A 19,284-nucleotide genomic window follows, 5' to 3' on the forward strand; every position below is an offset into this window, starting at 1 on the left:
CTCCAGCCCAGACACAGTGATGAAGGTCTGAGAGGAAGGATGCAGGGGTACCCTGGGATTTTGCCAGGGCTCTGCAAATAGGAGTCCGATTGAGGTGGGCTGTGCTCACGCACACACTGATGACACTAATGGACAAGAACAGGGAGGAGGCAAAACCTTATTCTTCGACTCCCCCCCACCAAACCTCTCTTGACGGCATTCACAAACCCATGTTATGTAGCACCTGCAGGGGACTCAGCATCGGGAAGAGCCTGTCCAGGTCTGTGTGTCTCCAGAGATGGGCCTCCCAATGGCGCAGCCCCATGGGTAGGTGATGGACCCCAGAAAGCCCTGCCCCCCTTATCCAGCAGCACCAAGGGCACTTCCATTAGGATGCACACCGTTCATAGCTTCCCAGGGAGAGTCAACATTCCAACCCTTATGGGTCAGTGTAGATGACAGCCTCCTTTGATCCAAAGAGCTCCAGCAATTCTGTTCCCTTCAGATGAAATGTTGGCAGAGACCCTGCCTTCTCCCCCATAGCTGCAGTGTCAAATCAGAGACCTGCGGCCCCAGGAAGAACGCACCAATGTTTGACCCATGGAATTCGGCCACGACAGGCTTCAGATTGAAGGGGGGCAGCCCCGCTTCAAGCACCAAACCTGCTTCGAGGGTCACAGCATCTGCTTCATTGGCCTGAAACAGAAGAGACCAGACCATGAAGGGAGCCCTAACCTAGCCCTCTGCCAGGGATGACTGACCCAGAGATATTGCATGGGTCAGACCTCCTTCCCTCCCTAGTGTCTGCTTGAATGTCACCTTCCCAGTGAGGCTCTCTCCAGCCACATCTTAAAATTACCACTTCATGTATGAATGCTGGACTCCCCTTTGTTTTTTCCTTAGCCCTTATCAACCACCTGAGAAGTTTTCATTGTTTACTGCTTGCCCTTCTCTTTTAGAATGTAATCTCTACCAGGGTGGGGACACTTGCGTGTGTGTGTGTGTGTGTGTGTGTGTGTGTGTGTGTGTGTGTGTTTTCCTGCTGAAGTTTCCTGCTGTAACCAGAGAAGCACCTACTACAGGTAAGCACTCAATAAATGTTTACTGGGTAAGCGAATGAGTGAATTATGACTATTTCTATCCATAAGAAGTCAGGGTTTGCACTCACAGATCTGGATTCCCTCTTCAAGTATCTGTCAGCCCAGCATTCCTCCCTTCTTGTGAGAAGCAGCCACCTCACAGCCTCATCTCAGAAATGACATTGGATCATTTCCCAACCCATCATGGAAATCATTTTTTAAATTAATTTATTAATTGACATTTGATACCACCTTACACCACTTAGAATGGCCAAAATTAGCAAGACAGGAAACAACATGTGTTGGAGGGGATGTGGAGAAAGGGGAACCCTCTTACACTGTTGGTGGGAATGCAAGTTGGTACAGACACTTTGGAGAACAGTGTGGAGATTCCTCAAGAAATTAAAAATAGGGCTTCCCTATGACCCTGCCATCGCACTACTGGGTATTTACCCCAAAGATACAGATGTAGTGAAAAGAAGGGCCATCTGTACCCCAATGTTTATAGCAGCAATGGCCATGGTCGCCAAACTGTGGAGAGAACCAAGATGCCCTTCAACGGACGAATGGTTAAGGAAGATGTGGTCCATATACACTATGGAGTATTATGCCTCCATCAGAAAGGATGAATACCCAACTTTTGTAGCAACATGGACAGGACTGGAAGAGATTATGCTGAGTAAAATAAGTCAAGCAGAGAGAGTCAATTATCATATGGTTTTACTGATTTGTGGAGCATTACAAATAGCATGGAGGACAAGGGGAGTTAGAGAGGAGAAGGGAGTTGAGGGAAATTGGAAGGGGAGGTGAACCATGAGAGACTCTGGACTCTGAAAAACAATCTGAGGGTTTTGAAGGGGCAGGGGGTGGGAGGTTGGGGGAACCAGGTGGTGGGTATTGGAGAGGGCACGGATTGCATGGAGCACTGGGTGTGGTGCAAAAACAATGAATACTGTTACGCTGAATAGAAATAAAATTTTAAAAAAATATAACATTTGAGGTAAAAAATATGACATTTGAAGTAACCTAGGCTTTTTCTGAATTTAGTGTTGCATTTCTATATACTTGCCTCCTTTCCCCTATCCCATCTTTTTCTTAAGTATGTATTCATACTTATGTATTTATGTTTATATATAATTAATATATATGGGTTGCATGTATCAGAAACCAACTTAAATTCTGATTTTAAGAATGAGAAAAGGAGGGAGTTAGTATAAAGGTAAAAGGAAAAGAAGGCCACTGGGCCTAGTGAACACTGTCAAGGTCAGAAGCAATTAGAGACAGAGGTTTCAGTTTACACCCATGGGCTCCAGGTAATGCCTGAGGTTCCAGATTGTTCTTGCTCTTCCTCCACTTTACATACATCTTCCCTTCCTGGCTGCCTCCTCCTCAAGCTCCAGTTGCAAAGACAGTAGTGCCACAGAAAGTGTTTAACCTGCTCCCACAATTGTATAAAGTCTAATTCTTGTAACAAATCATTCCCCCCAGTCATCGATGAATTAGAGAAAAATAAATAAAAGTTTGTGTGCATGTTTATGCCCCTTACTGAATACTTCCAGAGTGTTTTCCAGAAATAACACAGAATTTATCATTTATAATGTCGATAGCAATATATCCTACTGTCACAGAAACCTACCAGCAAAAAATGCTATCATTTAAGAGAAGTTATTACATTTCTAGGTAAAAACTGTTACCTTAAGAAATGGCTCTATTTGCACTTATTTGCATTTGATTATTAAAAAGGATGAACACGGGGCACCTGGGTGGCTCAGTGGTTTAAAGCCTCTGCCTTCAGCTCAGGTCATGATCTCAGGGTCCTGGGATTGAGCCCCGCATCGGGCTCTCTGCTCAGCAGGGAACCTGCTTCCCCTCTCTCTCTGCCTGCCTCTCTGCCTACTTGTGATCTCTATCTGTCAAATAAATAAATAAATAATCTTTTGAAAAAAATTTAAAAAAAAGATGAACACTTTTCCCTTATTGTTTATATTATTTATTACTTGTAATTTCTGTGAGTGGTTTGATTATAGCTTATTATTCTTAAGCATTTCTTATATATTTAAATGACATTTTTATCTAGTTTTTGCCCTAGCTGGTTTGACATAACTGATGTGAATATATTTTCATATGCTTAAGGCTTTAAATTTTTTTTGTCAGAGATCTATAATTTTTACATTGCCAAGTTTATCTACCTCTGTGATTTATCTTGTAATGTCTATCTTTATCAGTCAAATTGAGTCAAACTGAGAGCTTGTTTTGGTAAATGGATTAAACATTTCACTTGATTTTCCTTGTTAAAAGGAAACTTTAACTGTTTTTTTAGCTGTTGTCTAGCTAAAGAATCTTTTCTTTAGCCATTTGTTTAGAAAGTTTACTTTATCATATATAAATCTACATAAATCCATGTGTATCTTACTTAAATTTATTAAACCTAGAGCCCTAGTGCCCTGATGTTGGGTATTGATCATAGTTGACATCTGCCTCATATCACATAGACAAGGAGATGGATGAATGTATGTAAAGAAAGCTGCGAATATGTGCAAATTTTGTTCTCTTCCAGGTCTCTTACATCTACACCAGGACCCTAGTCTCTGTAACATGGCTACCTTAATATTTTTCCAGTTTCAAATAGGTTTCATCCACTCCCATGCTAATTGTCTTTTTCATAATACTATTTATTTTCTCATCCATGTGCTTTTTCTTAGGATTTTTATAATTATTCAATTGATTCTTTTAAAAAGACTGTATTTTGATGAAAATTATATTAAACTTATTATGTGGCAAGATATACAAGTATATGATATTTAGTCTTCCCATTTAGGAATATGACATATATTTTAATTCATTGATAAATATTTTTTGTTTGTCCTAGGCTTTTGTATTATAACAATCTTGCAGATCTCTCCTATGATTTTTCTCCTGAAATGTTTTTCTATTATATTATAGTAGACTATGTTATAGTATAATAGAATTATAGTATATTGTTTTAAATGAAAACGAGTTGTAATTTTGGGCTGCTTTCCACCAACTAATGACCGCTGATATACAAAAATGATATTGTGATACGTTAATTACATTTATTAAATTTATATAACCTATTCACAATTAGAGTAATATTTTCCTTGATCCCACCGTACATTCCAGGCATGCAATCATCTGAAGATATGGATATTTTATTTGTTTCTTTCTATCCCATATGCATTTTATTATTGCTGGGAAATTCCAAAAACAATGTTAAGTAATAAGGGTAAAACTACAACTTCTTGTTTATTTCTGACTCTTTATGGATTTTCCAGTGCAGTCTGGCTTTGCTTTATTACAGGCATTTTCAATGAATCCTTCTTTATTAGTTGTTTAATTACTATTATTGTTTTTACTATTAATGAATGTTGAGCACCTATATTATTTTTCTACACACAGTCCCGGTACTTTCAGGTCTTCAGCTTATTTCTTTCTCCTCTAAAGCACGGTCTAGTTCTTGTGGGAAGAAAGTTGTTCTGAAGCAATAAACAATAACAAGCACAGAGAAAGGAAGTATGAATTTTCTACCACTCTCCTGTTGGCAGCTGCAACTTACCATAATGGCCTTGATACATTCGAGGTGAGAGGTTCTCTTCACACAGGTGATGTGGGGACCATCCGCTGGAAGGACTCTTTTCATATTGGCACTGAAACTGGAGCACTTACTGGCTTCATGATCTGAGATGGTGCACCACCTCACAGTTTCCCCAGGGACAGCCAGACACAGCCCTAGGGTACAGAGGCCAAAACTGTAAGGCACCCACAGCACTCATCTTTCTCTGCTAGTAGAAGAGGTGAAAGGTAAAGGGTTCGTTGAGCGGGACAGACAAAAACTGGGTTAGCTGCATGGCTCACATGAATTCTCAACTTCTATTTCACTGATTATGCCATCCCCCTTGGAGAAAAAAGCCAAAAGCATCCCCCAAAAGTCAAACACAGAATTACCATATGACCCAGAAATCCCACTCCTCAGTATATATCCCAAAGAATTGAAAATGGGTACTCCAATATACATACACAAATATTCATAGCAGTACTATTCACACTGGTCAAAAAAGGCAGAAACAACCCAAATGTACATCAGTAGATGAATGGATAAACAAAATCTGGTCTATCCAAGCTGTGAAATATTGTTCTGCCAGAAAAAGAATGAAGTCCTGCTATATGTTACACATTGGTGAACCTCAAGATTAATATGTTAAAGGAAAGAAGCCAGATATGAAAGGCTCTACGTTATATGATTCCACTCACATGAACTATCTAGATTAGGTAAATCTATAGACACTGAAAACAAATTGGTGGTTGCCAGGGGCTGGGGGAGAAGGGAGGGTACTGACTGCTTAAAGGGTACAGGATTTTCTTTTGGGGTGATGAAACTGTTTTGGAGCTAGACAGAAATGGTAGTCCACACAACACTGTGAGTATACTAAATGCCACTGAATTGTATACTTTTAAATAATTGATTTGATGTTAGTGAATGTCACCTCGGGGAAAAAATGATAAAAGAAACCTATGGGAAGGAATCTTGAGCCTACTGAATTAGTCTTTCTTTTGACATTGGATACTCTAATCTTACATGACATTAAATGCTGGGGCATTTAAATCAGTGCATGTTTATTTCACTGGCATTTTAAGCTATAGTAATAAGCATAGAGAATATTACAAAGGTAAAATGCTCTTCACAAATCTGTAGTATTTGAGCCAAAAGTTATTTTAAATAAAATATAGAAGATGAAAGTTACAACAGTAGCAGCTCCTCGTTTTTGATGAAGTCCAGTATATTTGAATTACCCAAGTCTGTCGGACTCCAAAATCCGTACTGCCTTTTAACTCTAAGTAGGAAATATGAAAAGAAATGGGACAGGAAATGCCAAATTACCTTAGACAGAATCCCACTCGAAAGACAGATGACAAATGGAGCCCCTCAACCCTATCTGAAAAAGCTTTCCATAACAGCAGCCCAGGGAAGGGACAGCAAGCTACGGAACGGAACTCCAGAGGCCATGTGCCCTTGTGCAGAAGAGAAACATTTGGAGTATTAGGAAATAATAAAGATTAGAGCAGAAGTAAATGATACAGAAACTAAAAAAAAAAAAAAAAAAAAAAAAAAAAAGATCAATAAAACTAGGAGCTATTTCTTTGAAAGAAAAATCAAAAAAATTAATAAACCTCTAGCCAGACTTATCATGAAAAAAAGAGAAAGGACTCAAACAAAATCACAGATTAGAGAGAAAAATAATAACCAACACTGCAGAAATACAATCATAAGAGAATATTTTGTGAAAAACTATGGGACACCTGCATGGCTCAGTTGGTTAGGCTACTACTGCCTTTGGCTCTGGTCATGATCCTGGAGTCCTGGGATGGAGTCCCTTGTCAGGCTCCCTGCTCTGTGGGGGAGCCTGCTTCTCCCTCTGCCTGATGCTCCCCCTGCTTGTACTCTCTCTCTCTCTTTCTCTGACAAATAAATAAATAAAATATTTTTTAAAAAAAGAAAAGAAAAACTATATACCATCAAATTGGACAACCTAGAAGAAATGGATAAATTCCTAGAAACAGATAACTACCAAAACTGAAACAGGAAGAAATAGAAAACTTGAACAGACTGTTAACCGGCAAAGAAATTGAATTTGTGGTTAAAAACTCCCCAAAAACAAAAATCCAGGACCAGATGGCTTCACAGGTGAATTCTACCAAACAATTAAAGAAGAGATAGTACCTAGAACAGGCCAATATCCCTAATGAACATAGATACAAAAGTTCTGAATAAAATACTAGCAAACCGAATTCAACAACACATTAAAACAATCATTCACCACAATCAAGTGGGATTTATTCCTGGGTACAAATGTTGTGCAATACTTGCAAATCAAGGTGTGAGAAATGATACATCATATCAAAAATAGAAAGGATAAAAACTATATGACCATTTCAAAAGATGCAGAAAAAGCATTTGACAAAGTACAACACCCATTCATGATAAAACAAAACAAAACATCCTCAACCAGAGGCTTGGGTGTCTCAGTCAGTTAAGCATCTGTCTTTGGCTCAGGTCATGATCCCAGAATCCTGGGACTGAGTCCTGCATTGGGCTCCTGCTCAGCAGGAAGCCTATTTCTCCCTCTGTCTGCCACTCCCCCTGCTTGTGTTCTTTCTTCCCACCTCTCTCTCTCTGACAAATAAATAAATAAGAATCTCAAGGAAAAAAAAAAACCTGAACAAAGTAGGTTGAGAGGGAACGTGCCTCAACATAATACAGGCCATTTATGAAAAACCCACAGCTAACTTCATCCTTAATGGGGAAAAACAGAGCTTTTTCTCTAAGGTCAGGAACAAGACCAGGATTTCCACTCTCAGGACTTTTATTCAACATAAAACTGGAAGTCCTAGCCACAGCAGTCAGACAGCAAAAAGAAACAGAAAGCATCCAAATTGGTAAGGAAGAACTAAAACGGTCACTATTTGCAGATGACATGATACTATATATAGAAAACCCTAAAGCTTCCACCAAAAAACTGCTAGACCTGGTAAACAAATTCAGTAAAGTCACAGGATACAAAATCAACGTACAGAAATCTGTTGCATTTTTATACACCAATAATGAAGCAGCAGAAAGAGATGTTAAGAAAACAATCCCATTTATAATTGCACCTAAAATAATAAGATACCTAGGAATAAACCTAACCAAAGAGGTAAAAGACCTGTACTCTGAAAACTATAAAACACTGATTACAGAAATTGAAGATGACACAAAGAAATGGAATGCTCATGGATTGGAAAAACAGATATTGTTAAAATGTCTGCACTACCCAAAGCAATCTACACATTTAATGCAATACCTTTCAAAATACCAACAGCATTTTTCACAGAACTAGAACAAACAATCCTAAAATTTGTGTGGAACCACAAAAGACCCCCAAGAGCCAAAGCAATCTTGAGAAAGAAAAGCAGAATAGGAGACATCACAATTCTGGACTTCAAGTTATATCACAAAGTTGCAGTAATCAAAATAGTATGGTATTGGCACAAAAATGGACACACGGATCAATGGAACAGATTTGAAATAAACCCATAATTATGTGGTCAATTAATTTTTGACAAAGCAGGAAAGAATATCCAATGGGAAAAAGATGCTCTCTCTTTCTTTTTTTTTAAAGACTCTATCCATCTGTTTGACAGACAGAGACCACAAGCAGGCAGAAAGGCAGGCAGAGAGAGAGAGGAGGAAGCAGGATCTCTGATGAGCAGAGAGCCCAATGCGGGGCTCGATCCCAGGACCCTGGGATCACGACCTGAGCCGAAGGCAGAGGCTTTAACCCACTGAGCCACCCAGGCACCCCAAAAGATGCTCTCTGTAACAAATGGTGATGGGAAAACTGAAGAGCAACATGCAAAAGAATGAAACTGGAGCACCTTCTCACACCACACACAAACACAAACTCAAAATGGATTAAAGACCTAAACATGAGACCTGAAACCATAAAAATCCTAGAAGAGAACACAAGCAATAACTACTTTGTCATCAGCCATAGCAACTTCTTCCAATACGTCTTCTGAGGCAAGGGAAACAAAAGCAAAAATAAACTACTGAGACTACATAAAAATAAAAGGCTTCTGCACAGAGAAGGAAACAATCAACAAAACTAAAAGGCAACCTATGGAATGGGAGGAGATATTTGCAAATGACATATCTGATAAAGGATTAGTACCTAAAATCTATAAAGAACTTATACAACTCTACACCCCAAAACCAAACAATCTGATTAAAAAATGGGCAGAAGGGGTGCCTGGGTGGCTCAGTTGGTTAAGCTTCTGTCTTCAGCTCAGGTCATGATCCCTGGGTCCTGAGATTGGGTCCAGCATCCAGCTCCCTGCTCAGCAGGGATGCTGCTTCTCCCTCTCTCACTTCCCCTGCTTGTGTTCTCATTTTCTGTGTGTGTGTGTGTGTGTGTGTGTGTGTGTATGTGAAATAAATAAATAAAATCTTTAAAAAAATGGACAGAAGACATGAACAGACATTTCTCTAAAGAAGACATCCAGATGGTCAACAAACACATGAAAAGATGCTCAACAGCACCCATCAGCAGGGAAATGCAAATCAAAACTACAAGGAGATACCAACTCACACCTATCAGAAGGGTTAAAATAAAAAACACAAGAAACAACAAGTGTTGGCGGGGATGTGGAGTAAAAAGGACACTTGTGCAGTGTTGGTAGGAATGCAAACTGGTGCAGCCACTGTGGAAAACAGATTGGAGGTTCCTGAAAAAAGTTAGAAATAGAACCACCCTACAATCCAGCAATCATACCACTGGGTATCTACCCAAAGAATAAAAGAACACTAATTCAAAGGGATACATGCTCTCCTATATTTAAGGCAGCATTATTTACAACAGCCAAGATATGGAAGCAGCTCAAGTGTCCATTGATTGAGGAATGGATAAATAAGATGAGATAGATAGATAGATAGGTAAAGGAATATTATTCAGCCATAAAAAGAATGAACCCCTTTAACAGAATGAAATCTTGCCATTTGCAAGGACATGGATGGAGCTAGAGTATAAAGCTAAGCAAAATAAATCAGTCAGAGAAAGACAAATACAATATGACTTCATTTGAATGTGGAATTTAAGGAAGAAAACAAACACGCAAAGGGGAAAAAATGAGAGAGAGAAACAGACTCTTAATTGTAGAGAACAATCTGCTGGTTATCAGAGGAGATGGGTGGGGGATGAATGAAATAAATAATGGGAACTAGGGACTACACTTATGGTCATGAGCACTAGATGATGTGTGGAATTGTTCAATCAATATATTGTACAAATAAATAAATAAAATCTTGAAAGACATTATTTGAAACTCTTTGAAATGAAGCTCAGAGAGAGAAAAAAAAAGAGACTGAAAAACCAATAAAAAGAGCCTAAGTGACTTTTCACACAATGTCAAGTGATCTAACATACATGTAAATGCAATCCTAGGGGAAAGGGGAAAAGGGCCTGAAAAAATACACGAAGAACAATTTGCCCAGAGTTTTTCTGGGCAATGTTAAGAAATGTTAAGAAAATGTTAAGAAAACTACAAACTCATAGTTCTAGAGCAACCAGATAAAAGAGACAAATTAAGTACAGAGGAACAAAGATAATAAATATCATAGACTTTTTGTCAGAAAAATATCATAGGCTTTTTGTCTATGACTTGTGTGGACAAGTCATAGACAAAGGAATAATACCATCAAAGTGTTAAAATAAAAATAACCTGCCAACCGGGGTGCCCGGGTAGCTCAGTTGGTTAAGCATCTAACTCTTGATTCTGGCTCAGGGTCATGATTTCAGGGTCCTGAGATCAAGCTCCACATAGGGTTCCGTGTTCAGCTCTGCCCCTCTCCTCTCCCTCACACTCTGTCTCTAAAATATATAAAATCTTTTAAAAAATAAGTAAATAAATAAAATAAAGCAGGAAGGCCAGAAGCAGAAGTTCTCACACCTTACCACTCCTTGTCAATTGCAAACCCCAACAGGAAGGGAGGTACTCTGCATTCCTAACAGGAAGAAACATATACTTTACTACCTCAGCAGGAGGAAGAGATTCTCTCTATGCCAAGCAACAGCCCAGCTGATAAGAGACTGTCACAACTTGGCCACTGAAAACCCACTATGCTCAAAATTTCCAGTTTTCTCCAATGGTCTTCTTGTTTATAATAGCACCTTCCAACTACCCCCTTTCTCTCTCTCTCTTTAAAACAAAACAAAACAACTGGCTCCCCTCCCCGGCCGGCCCCTACGGGCGGACGGGCTGCCCTGAGGGGGCGGGGAGGGGAGGGCTGGGCCGGCCGGCGGGTGGGCGACGATGCCGAACTTCTGTGCTGCCCCCAACTGCACGAGGAAGAGCACGCAGTCGGACCTGGCCTTCTTCAGGTTCCCGCGGGATCCGGCCAGATGCCAGAAGTGGGTGGAGAATTGTAGGAGAGCAGACTTAGAAGATAAAACGCCTGATCAACTAAATAAACATTATCGATTATGTGCCAAACACTTTGAGACCTCTATGATCTGTAGAACTAGTCCTTATAGGACAGTTCTTCGAGATAATGCAATACCAACAATATTTGATCTTACCAGTCATTTGAACAATCCACATAGTAGACACAGAAAACGAATAAAAGAATTGAGTGAAGATGAAATCAGGACACTGAAACAGAAAAAAATTGATGAAACTTCTGAACAGGAACCAAAACATAAATAAATAAACAACAGCAACGCTCAGAATCCTAGTGCAGAAGAAAGGGGTGAGGAACAGGATGAAGATATTTTACCTTTAACCCTTGAAGAGAAAGAAAACAAAGAATACTTAAAATCTCTATTTGAAATTTTGATTCTTATGGGAAAACAAAACATACCTCTGGATGGGCATGAAACTGATGAAATCCCAGAGGGTCTCTTTACTCCTGATAACTTTCAACACTGCTGGAGTGCCGGATAAATTCTGGTGAAGAGGTTCTGAGAAAGCGCTTTGAGACAACAGCAGTTAACACATTGTTCTGCTCGAAAACACAGCAGAAACAGATGCTAAGAGATCTGTGAGAGCTGCATTCGGGAAGAAACTCTCAGGGAAGTGAGAGACTCGCACTTCTTTTCCATCATCACTGATGACGTAGTGGACATAGCAGGAGAAGAACACTTGCCTGTGTTGGTGAGGTTTGTTGATGAATCTCATAACCTGAGAGAGGAATTTGTGGGCTTCTTGCCTTATGAAGCTGATGCAGAAATTTTGGCTGTGAAATTTCACACTATGATAACTGAGAAGTGGGGGGTTAAACATGGAGTATTGTCGTGGCCAGGCTTACATTGTGTCCAGTGGATTTTCTTCCAAAATGAAGGTTGTTGCTTCTAGACTTTTAGAGAAATATCCCCAAGCTGTCTACACACTTTGCTCTTCCTGTGCCTTAAATATGTGGCTGGCAAAATCAGTGCCTGTTGTGGGAGTATCTGTTGCGTTAGGAACAATTGAAGAAGTTTGTTCTTTCTTCCATCGATCTCCACAACTGCTTTTGGAGCTTGACAATGTAATTTCTGTCCTCTTTCAGAACAATGAGGAAAAGGGTAAAGAACTGAAGGAGATCTGCCATTCTCAGTGGACAGGCAGGCATGATGCTTTTGAAATTTTAGTGGACCTCCTACAAGCACTTGTTTTATGTTTAGATGGTATAAATAGTGATACAAATATTAGGTGGAATAACTATATAGCTGGTCGAGCTTTTGTACTCTGCAGTGCAGTAACAGATTTTGATTTCATCGTTACCATTGTTGTTCTAAAAAATGTTCTATCTTTTACAAGAGCCTTTGGGAAAAATCTCCAAGGGCAGACTTCTGACGTCTTCTTTGCAGCCAGTAGCTTGACTGCAGTGCTGCATTCACTAAATGAAGTGATGGAAAATATTGAAGTTTATCATGAATTTTGGTTCGAAGAAGCCACAAATTTGGCAACTAAACTTGATATTCAGATGAAACTCCCCGGGAAATTCCGCAGAGCCCAGCAAGGTAACCTGGAATCTCAGCTCACCTCTGAGAGTTACTATAAAGAAACTCTAAGTGTTCCAACAGTGGAACACATTATTCAGGAACTGAAAGATATATTCTCAGAACAGCACCTCAAAGCTCTTAAATGCTTATCTCTTGTACCCTCTGTCATGGGACAGCTCAAATTTAATACATCAGAGGAACACCATGCTGACATGTACAGAAGTGACTTGCCCAATCCTGACACACTCTCAGCTGAGCTGCATTGCTGGAGAATCAAATGGAAACACCGAGGGAAAGATATAGAGCTTCCATCTACCATTTATGAAGCCCTCCGTCTACCTGACATCAAGTTTTTTCCTAATGTTTATACATTGCTGAAAGTCCTGTGTATTCTTCCTGTGATGAAGGTTGAGAACGAACGCTATGAAAATGGGAGAAAGCGTCTCAAAGCATACCTGAGGAACACTTTGACAGACCAGAGGTCAAGTAACTTGGCTTTGCTTAACATAAATTTTGACATAAAACATGATCTCGATTTAATGGTGGACACATATATCAAACTCTATACAACTAAGTCAGAGCTTCCTACAGATAACTCAGAAAACATTGAAAATACCTAAGAAACGTTTAAAGTAGGCTTTCTCTTATGTTTGATATTTGGAAAAATCTGTAAGAAATTTGAAAACATCTTACAGAAAAGCTGTCAGGTGTATGTAGGCCACTTAATCACTGAATATCTTGACATACTGACCTCTCATTGAGTGTATTAGCCATTGATAATCTGCCTATTTAAATGGCCCCTGTTTAAACTCTCATGCTTTGGAGACATAACTGTTCTTCCAGAAGATAGCATTGAAAGTGCCACATTACACTTTCTGCTAGTGGCACTTGGGAATTGTTTTAGTTAAGTCATTTTAGACATAACATTTATTATCACTGTATCCAATTGTCGGGTATTGAGTTATCACTTCTTAGAAGATAAAGATTTTGAAGAGGTTTGGGGGGAAGGGATACATTTTAGAAAATGTTACAAGAAGCTCATGAGTGACCCTTGAGTAGTAGGAGTGTTAGTATGTTAAAAATCGGTAATGGACAGTTCAGGGAGTTACCAGACAGAAACATGTGAGCTTGCCAAGCAAGGATTGCAGTAGAGATTTTGTCTTTATCAAATGAACTTAACAGAACAAGTTACAGTTAAAGTTTGAATGGGAGACCCTGCCATTGTTCCACATTGGGTTGTTGCTGTTTACATTCCTTTGTTGAGCCTACATCTTCATAAGCTCTTTAGCACGTGTATGTTGAAACACCTACGACTTTATAAGCTTTTTAGCAGGTATATGTTGAACACCTCTGTTCATGGTCAAGGCAGGATCAGAGGCCATGGATACTGACAACTGATTTGTCTGTTTTCCTCTGTCTTTTTCCATGACTATATCTACTGCCTCATCTTGATTTATAAACAAAACCTGGAAAACCTACAAAAATAAGTGTTTTGTGGTTTATCTAGGAATAATACAGAAAATATTGCTGTTATTTTTGGTGAAGAAGATCAATTTTGTATAGTTTATTTCAACTTAAATAAAATGTGAATTTTGTTTAAAAAAAAACCAAAACAAAACAAAGCAAACAAACAAACAAACTAAAACAAAAACAAAATCTCCTGTCTTTTGTTCTCTAGTCTTGCCTATGGTTTTGCCACAGCTTACATGCCCTGAAATATGATTTTCTGCTATTCCCAAATTAACCCATTTTCCTGGTAAAATAACTGAGAGTGGTGGGTTAACACTTCTCAAAATGATCTACATATTAAATGAAACCTCAAAAATATTTCAAGACTAAACTCACTTTCTATAGTAATTGACAAGCCAATTCAAAAATATGTATGTATACACAAAGTATCTAAATGGCCAAACCAACCCTGAAGTAGTACCATAGAGTTGAAGGGCTCATTCCACCTGATTTCTAGACTTTCTATAAAGCTACTGTAATCAAGACGGTGTGATATTGGCACAAGGAGAGACATACAGCTTAACAGAACAGAGAGTCTAGAAAGTAACCCACATTTATAGGGTCAGCAGATTTCCAACAAAGCTGCTAAGGTAATTCAGTGGAGAAAGAATATCCTTTACGAAGAAGACAAGTCCTGGGAATGCCTGGGTGGCTGTAAGCATCTGCCTTCAGCCCAGGTCATTATCCCACAGTCCTGGGATGGAGTCCCTCATCCGGCTTTTTGCTCAGTGGGGAGCCTGCTTCTCCCTCTGCTCAATGTTCTCCCTGCTTGTGCTCTCTCTCTCTCTCTCTGTCAAATAAATAAAACCTTAAAAATCAAAAACAAGTCCTGGAATAACTGGATATTCATGTGAGAAAAATGAATTTCAACATTTACTTGAACCATACACAAAAGCTACAAATGTATCATAGACCAAAACCGAAAAGCTGAAGCTATAACAAATGTAGTCATCCGGCATGTGTACCCGAATGTTTATAGCAGCAATGTCCACAATAGTCAAACTATGGAAAGAATCTAGATGTCCATCAACAGATGAATGGATAAAGAAGATGTGGTATATATACACAATGGAACACTATGCAGCCATCAAAAGAAATGAAATCTTGCCATTTGCAATGACATGGATGGACCTAGAGGGTATTATGCTAATCAAAACAAGTCAATCAGAGAAAGACAATTGTCATATGATCTCACTGATATGAGAAATCTGAGAGGCAGGGTGGGGGATGGTGGGAATAGGGAGGGAAAAAATGAAACAAGATGGGACTAGGGAGGGAGACAAACGGTAAGAGACTCTATTTCACAAAACAAATTTAGGGTTGCTAGGGGGTGGGTGGGAGGGATAGGGTGGCTGGCTGATGCACATTGGAGAGGGTATGTGCTATGGTGAGTGCTATGAATTGTGTAAGACTGATGATTCATAGACCTATACCCCTGAAGCAAATAATACATTATATGTTAAAAATTTTTTTCTAAAATAAAATAAAACAAAATGTTACAACTTTGGGGAAGCCAATTATATTTTTAGAGAGGACAGAAAGTAATAACCAAAACATAAAAATTTGGTAAGTGAACTTAGTCAAAATGTAAAACATTCACTCTTCATAGGATGGTGTTCAGAAAATGAAAAGAAGCTAAGCTACAAACTTGGAAAAAATAATTGCAATACATCTATGTGACCAAGGCTTGTATCCAGAATATATAAAGGGCTTTTAACTCAGTAATAATCCAAATAACCAAATTAAAAAATGGGACAAGATTTGAACACATAATTCATAAAAGAAGATACATGAGTGGCCAGTAAGAACATAGAAAGACGCTCAACATCATTGTTCATCAATGAAACGTGAAGTAAAACCATGGTGAAATATCACAGCAGAAATTGTTAATGTGAAAAAACTGATAATACCAAGCATTGGTGGGATGCAGAGGAACTGAAATTCTCCTACATTGCTGGCAGCAAAGTAAAATGGTACAACTACTCAACAAAGTTTGGAATTTTCTTAACTAGTTAAATATGACCCAGAAATTTTACTCCTAGAAACTTGCCCGAAAGAAATGAAAACCTGGGGTGCCTGGGTGGCTCAGTCTGGGAAGTATCTGTCTGCCTTTGGCTCAGGTCATGATCCTAGGGTCCTCAGATCGAGTCCCTGAGCAAGGAGCCTGCTTCTCTTTCTGCCTGCCACTCCCCCTGCTTCTGTGCTCTCTCTCTCTCTCTCTGACAAATAAATAAAATCTTAAAAACAAAACAAAACAAAACAAGAAATGAAGACATGTCTACCCAAAGATTTATACAATAAGTTCATAAGCAGCCTTATTCATAATATCCCCAAAAAGTTCATCAACAGCTGAAGAGGTAGACAAACTGTGGTAAAGCCATACAATGGAATACGACTAATCAATAAAGAGAAACAAACTTTGATACGTGCAACAATGTGAATGAATCGCTAAACAATTGTGCTGTGTGAAGCCAGTCATGATAGACTATGTACTGGGTGATTCCATTTATTTGAAACAGCAAAACTTACCTATAATGGCAGAAAGTGGGAATGATGAGGAGGAGGACACTTTGGGAGTGATGGAAATGTTCTATACCTTGATCATGGTGGAAGTAACATGGGCAGGTAGAGTTACCAAAATTCATTAAACTACATGTATACTTAAAATGAGTCCATTTTATCATATGTAAGTCATACTTCAGTAAAAATTATTTTTTAAAAGATTTTATTTATTTATTTGACAGTGAGAGATAGAGACAGAGCATAAGCAGGCAGAGTGGCAGGCAGAGGGAGAGAGATAAGCAGGCTCCCAGCTGAGCAGGGAGCCGGATGCCAGACTCCATCACAGGACGCTGGAATCATGACCTGAGCCAAAGGCAACGGCTCAAGTGACTGAGCCACCCAGGCATCCCAGTAAAAATTATTTTAAAAAAGAAAGAGAAACAGAGACTACAAGCCAGCTAGCCTAAGCCAATTCAATAACACTCCATGTCAGTCATGTGACAATTTCAAGAAAGGACAGTCAGAGCCCACTGTGGATATTTCAGATGGATCCTGGGAGGGAAAAGCTGCTGGTGGCCACGTGCTCACCATGTGGAGAAATCTCATAGGCTCCAGAGAGGCTGAGGTAGGAGGGGTAGGCCAAAGTGGACGTACAGACTGTTCTGAACCTTTGGTTCTTGGCTCTTGCAAGGTCTACTAATAACAAACCCCCCTCTTCTGATCTTTTTAATTTTAAACTGTTTGGTTGCCTTTCTGGCATTTGCCATCAGAAGAGCTTTTGTCAGAAGAGAACAATGAGCTTTGAAGAAAGCACATCCTAGACTCCACCCTGATCCATATCCAGTGCCCAGTGGGAAGGACCGTGGGGGTGTGGGAATGGGGGAGAGGTAGGCAGCTCTTGCCTCCAGTTTGTAAATAAAGAGCTGATTGGGAAATGAGCTTTCATTCAGTGCCCTGATATTGCCAGGAGAGGAGACAGAGGAAGAAAAACAACACACATCCTATACAGGAGGAATTGGAGAGCAACCAGGGGCCTTCACTCTGGATTTCCTGGTGGCTGTAGGTGGAACACGGCTGTCCACTACCTTTCCAGCCTTTCCCAGCCCCAGCAGATCTGGCTGTGTGGCCCCATGTGGCAGTGGTAGGCCAGGGAGGGCCTACCATGGCGCTCCTTGCCCTTCCTGCCTTGTTCTCCCCCCTGTTGTCCCCAGGTTACCCCTCTCCTCCGGTAAGACACCTTACCACTCCAGAATTTATTTAAAACAGCCTCTCCCACTCCCCCTGCATGGGTTCCCTCTCTCACTTTTTCTCTCTCTGTCAAATGGATGAATAAAATCTTTAAAAACAAACAAACAAACAAACAAACAAAAACAGCCTGAGGCCAGACGGAACCAGGACTAGAAAGAACCAACACTTGTTGAGCTGGGGGGGGGGGCGGTTTTCATATGTATGAGCTCATTGACAGTGTACCATGACCTACCTTCCTTACAGTTACCCAGCTGAGAGCCCTGGGCTCCTTCTGTCCAACACAGGAAGGAGGCCCCTACATTTATATGCAGGATTTTTACCAGTGATACTCACCTGTGTCTAGAGCTCTATCATTAGGTACATTACCTCATTCCACTTTCACAGTGTTGGTTGTGAAAAAGCAGTTCCTACTGAACTAAGGAGGAAACCAGTTCAGAGAGGTCAAGGGATGGCCCAGAGTCACACAGAACTGAGTGGCAGGTGGATCCTATTCTAGGATGATTGCTTTTCCCATATGTTCCTCTACCTCTTCCTTGTGTGGTAAGGATGGGAGATGTTGTACAGTTCAAAGCAGGAAAACCCCTTCTGGTTAGATACCTGACAGGTCAAGAATACCTAACATTAAGCCCCTCTCCTGCTTAATGATAACATAGTCATGAACCCTGGGGAAAAATCCCTTCTCTCCTCTGATCCTATTTCCTTGGCTGTGAACAGGAGCAACAGCTTCCAGGCCAGGTGTCATAAATCTTTTTGGGAATGGGCTAGTGAGTATTTTAGGCTTTGTGGGATATATGGTCTCTGTAGCAACTACTCAGTTCTGTCCTCGAAGCCAGAAAGCAACTGCAGGTAATACTTATCTGAATGAGCATGATTGTGTTCCAATAAAATTTTATTTATAGATTCTGAAATTTTAAATTCTTATAATTTTCATGTGTCAAAACTGTTGTTCTTTTTATCTTCTTTCAACCATTTAAAGATGTAAAAAGCCATCCTTAGCTCCGCCAGCTGTACATCAGGAAGCAAGCCGGATTTGGGCCCCTGCCCTAGGCTACAAGTTTGTTGGGTGCCCGCATGCACCACCGGGCAGAAGCACCTTGGGACCAGCCAGGCCCTGGGCTGCTTCCCGACTCCTTAGACCCAGGCTGTGCGGCGTCCCTCTACGACTGACCCTCCGCTGGCACCCAGTCCGGGTCTTGGAGAGCAAGACCCCACCGGGCTCCCAGAGCGCACTCACCCAGGGTCCCTGCAGAGAGCAGGGCGTAGATGGCGAGTCTCATAGTCCGCTGCGGGTAGGCGACACTGACTCGCGGCTCCCTGCGCCTAAGTAGGCGACTGTGTGTTGCGGAGGGGTATGGGTTGGGGTGGCGGATCCGCCTACTCCGAAGAGTTAGCCTTTTGGGCAAATCACCCTCGCCACACCCCCCGACCCCTCC

The 19,284-nt window shown here is 40.3% G+C and overlaps 1 protein-coding gene and 1 pseudogene across 3 annotated transcripts in view; one reads left to right on the top strand and one right to left on the bottom strand.

The window, feature by feature from the left end:
* LOC116874737 (inhibitor of carbonic anhydrase-like) overlaps window positions 1-19,284 on the bottom strand; it is a 46,228-nt gene extending 26,944 nt beyond the window's left edge. For 2 of the 3 annotated variants that reach the window (XM_032869672.1, XM_032869671.1), the window contains exons 1-3: window positions 19,086-19,284; window positions 4,633-4,805; window positions 567-675 (exon numbers count right to left, since the gene is read on the bottom strand). In XM_032869672.1, coding sequence (XP_032725563.1) covers window positions 567-675; window positions 4,633-4,805; window positions 19,086-19,128 — 325 coding nt within the window. In that variant the 5' untranslated portion in view covers window positions 19,129-19,284. The remainder of the gene's footprint in view (window positions 1-566; window positions 676-4,632; window positions 4,806-19,085) is intronic. The other variant, XM_032869673.1, reaches the window with a different exon arrangement.
* LOC116874736 lies at window positions 10,887-13,460 on the top strand (annotated as a pseudogene).

This window comes from Lontra canadensis, unplaced genomic scaffold, assembly GCF_010015895.1.
Source record: "Lontra canadensis isolate GAN:19392208 unplaced genomic scaffold, GSC_riverotter_1.0 scaffold38, whole genome shotgun sequence".
NCBI classification, from domain to species: Eukaryota; Metazoa; Chordata; class Mammalia; order Carnivora; family Mustelidae; genus Lontra; species Lontra canadensis.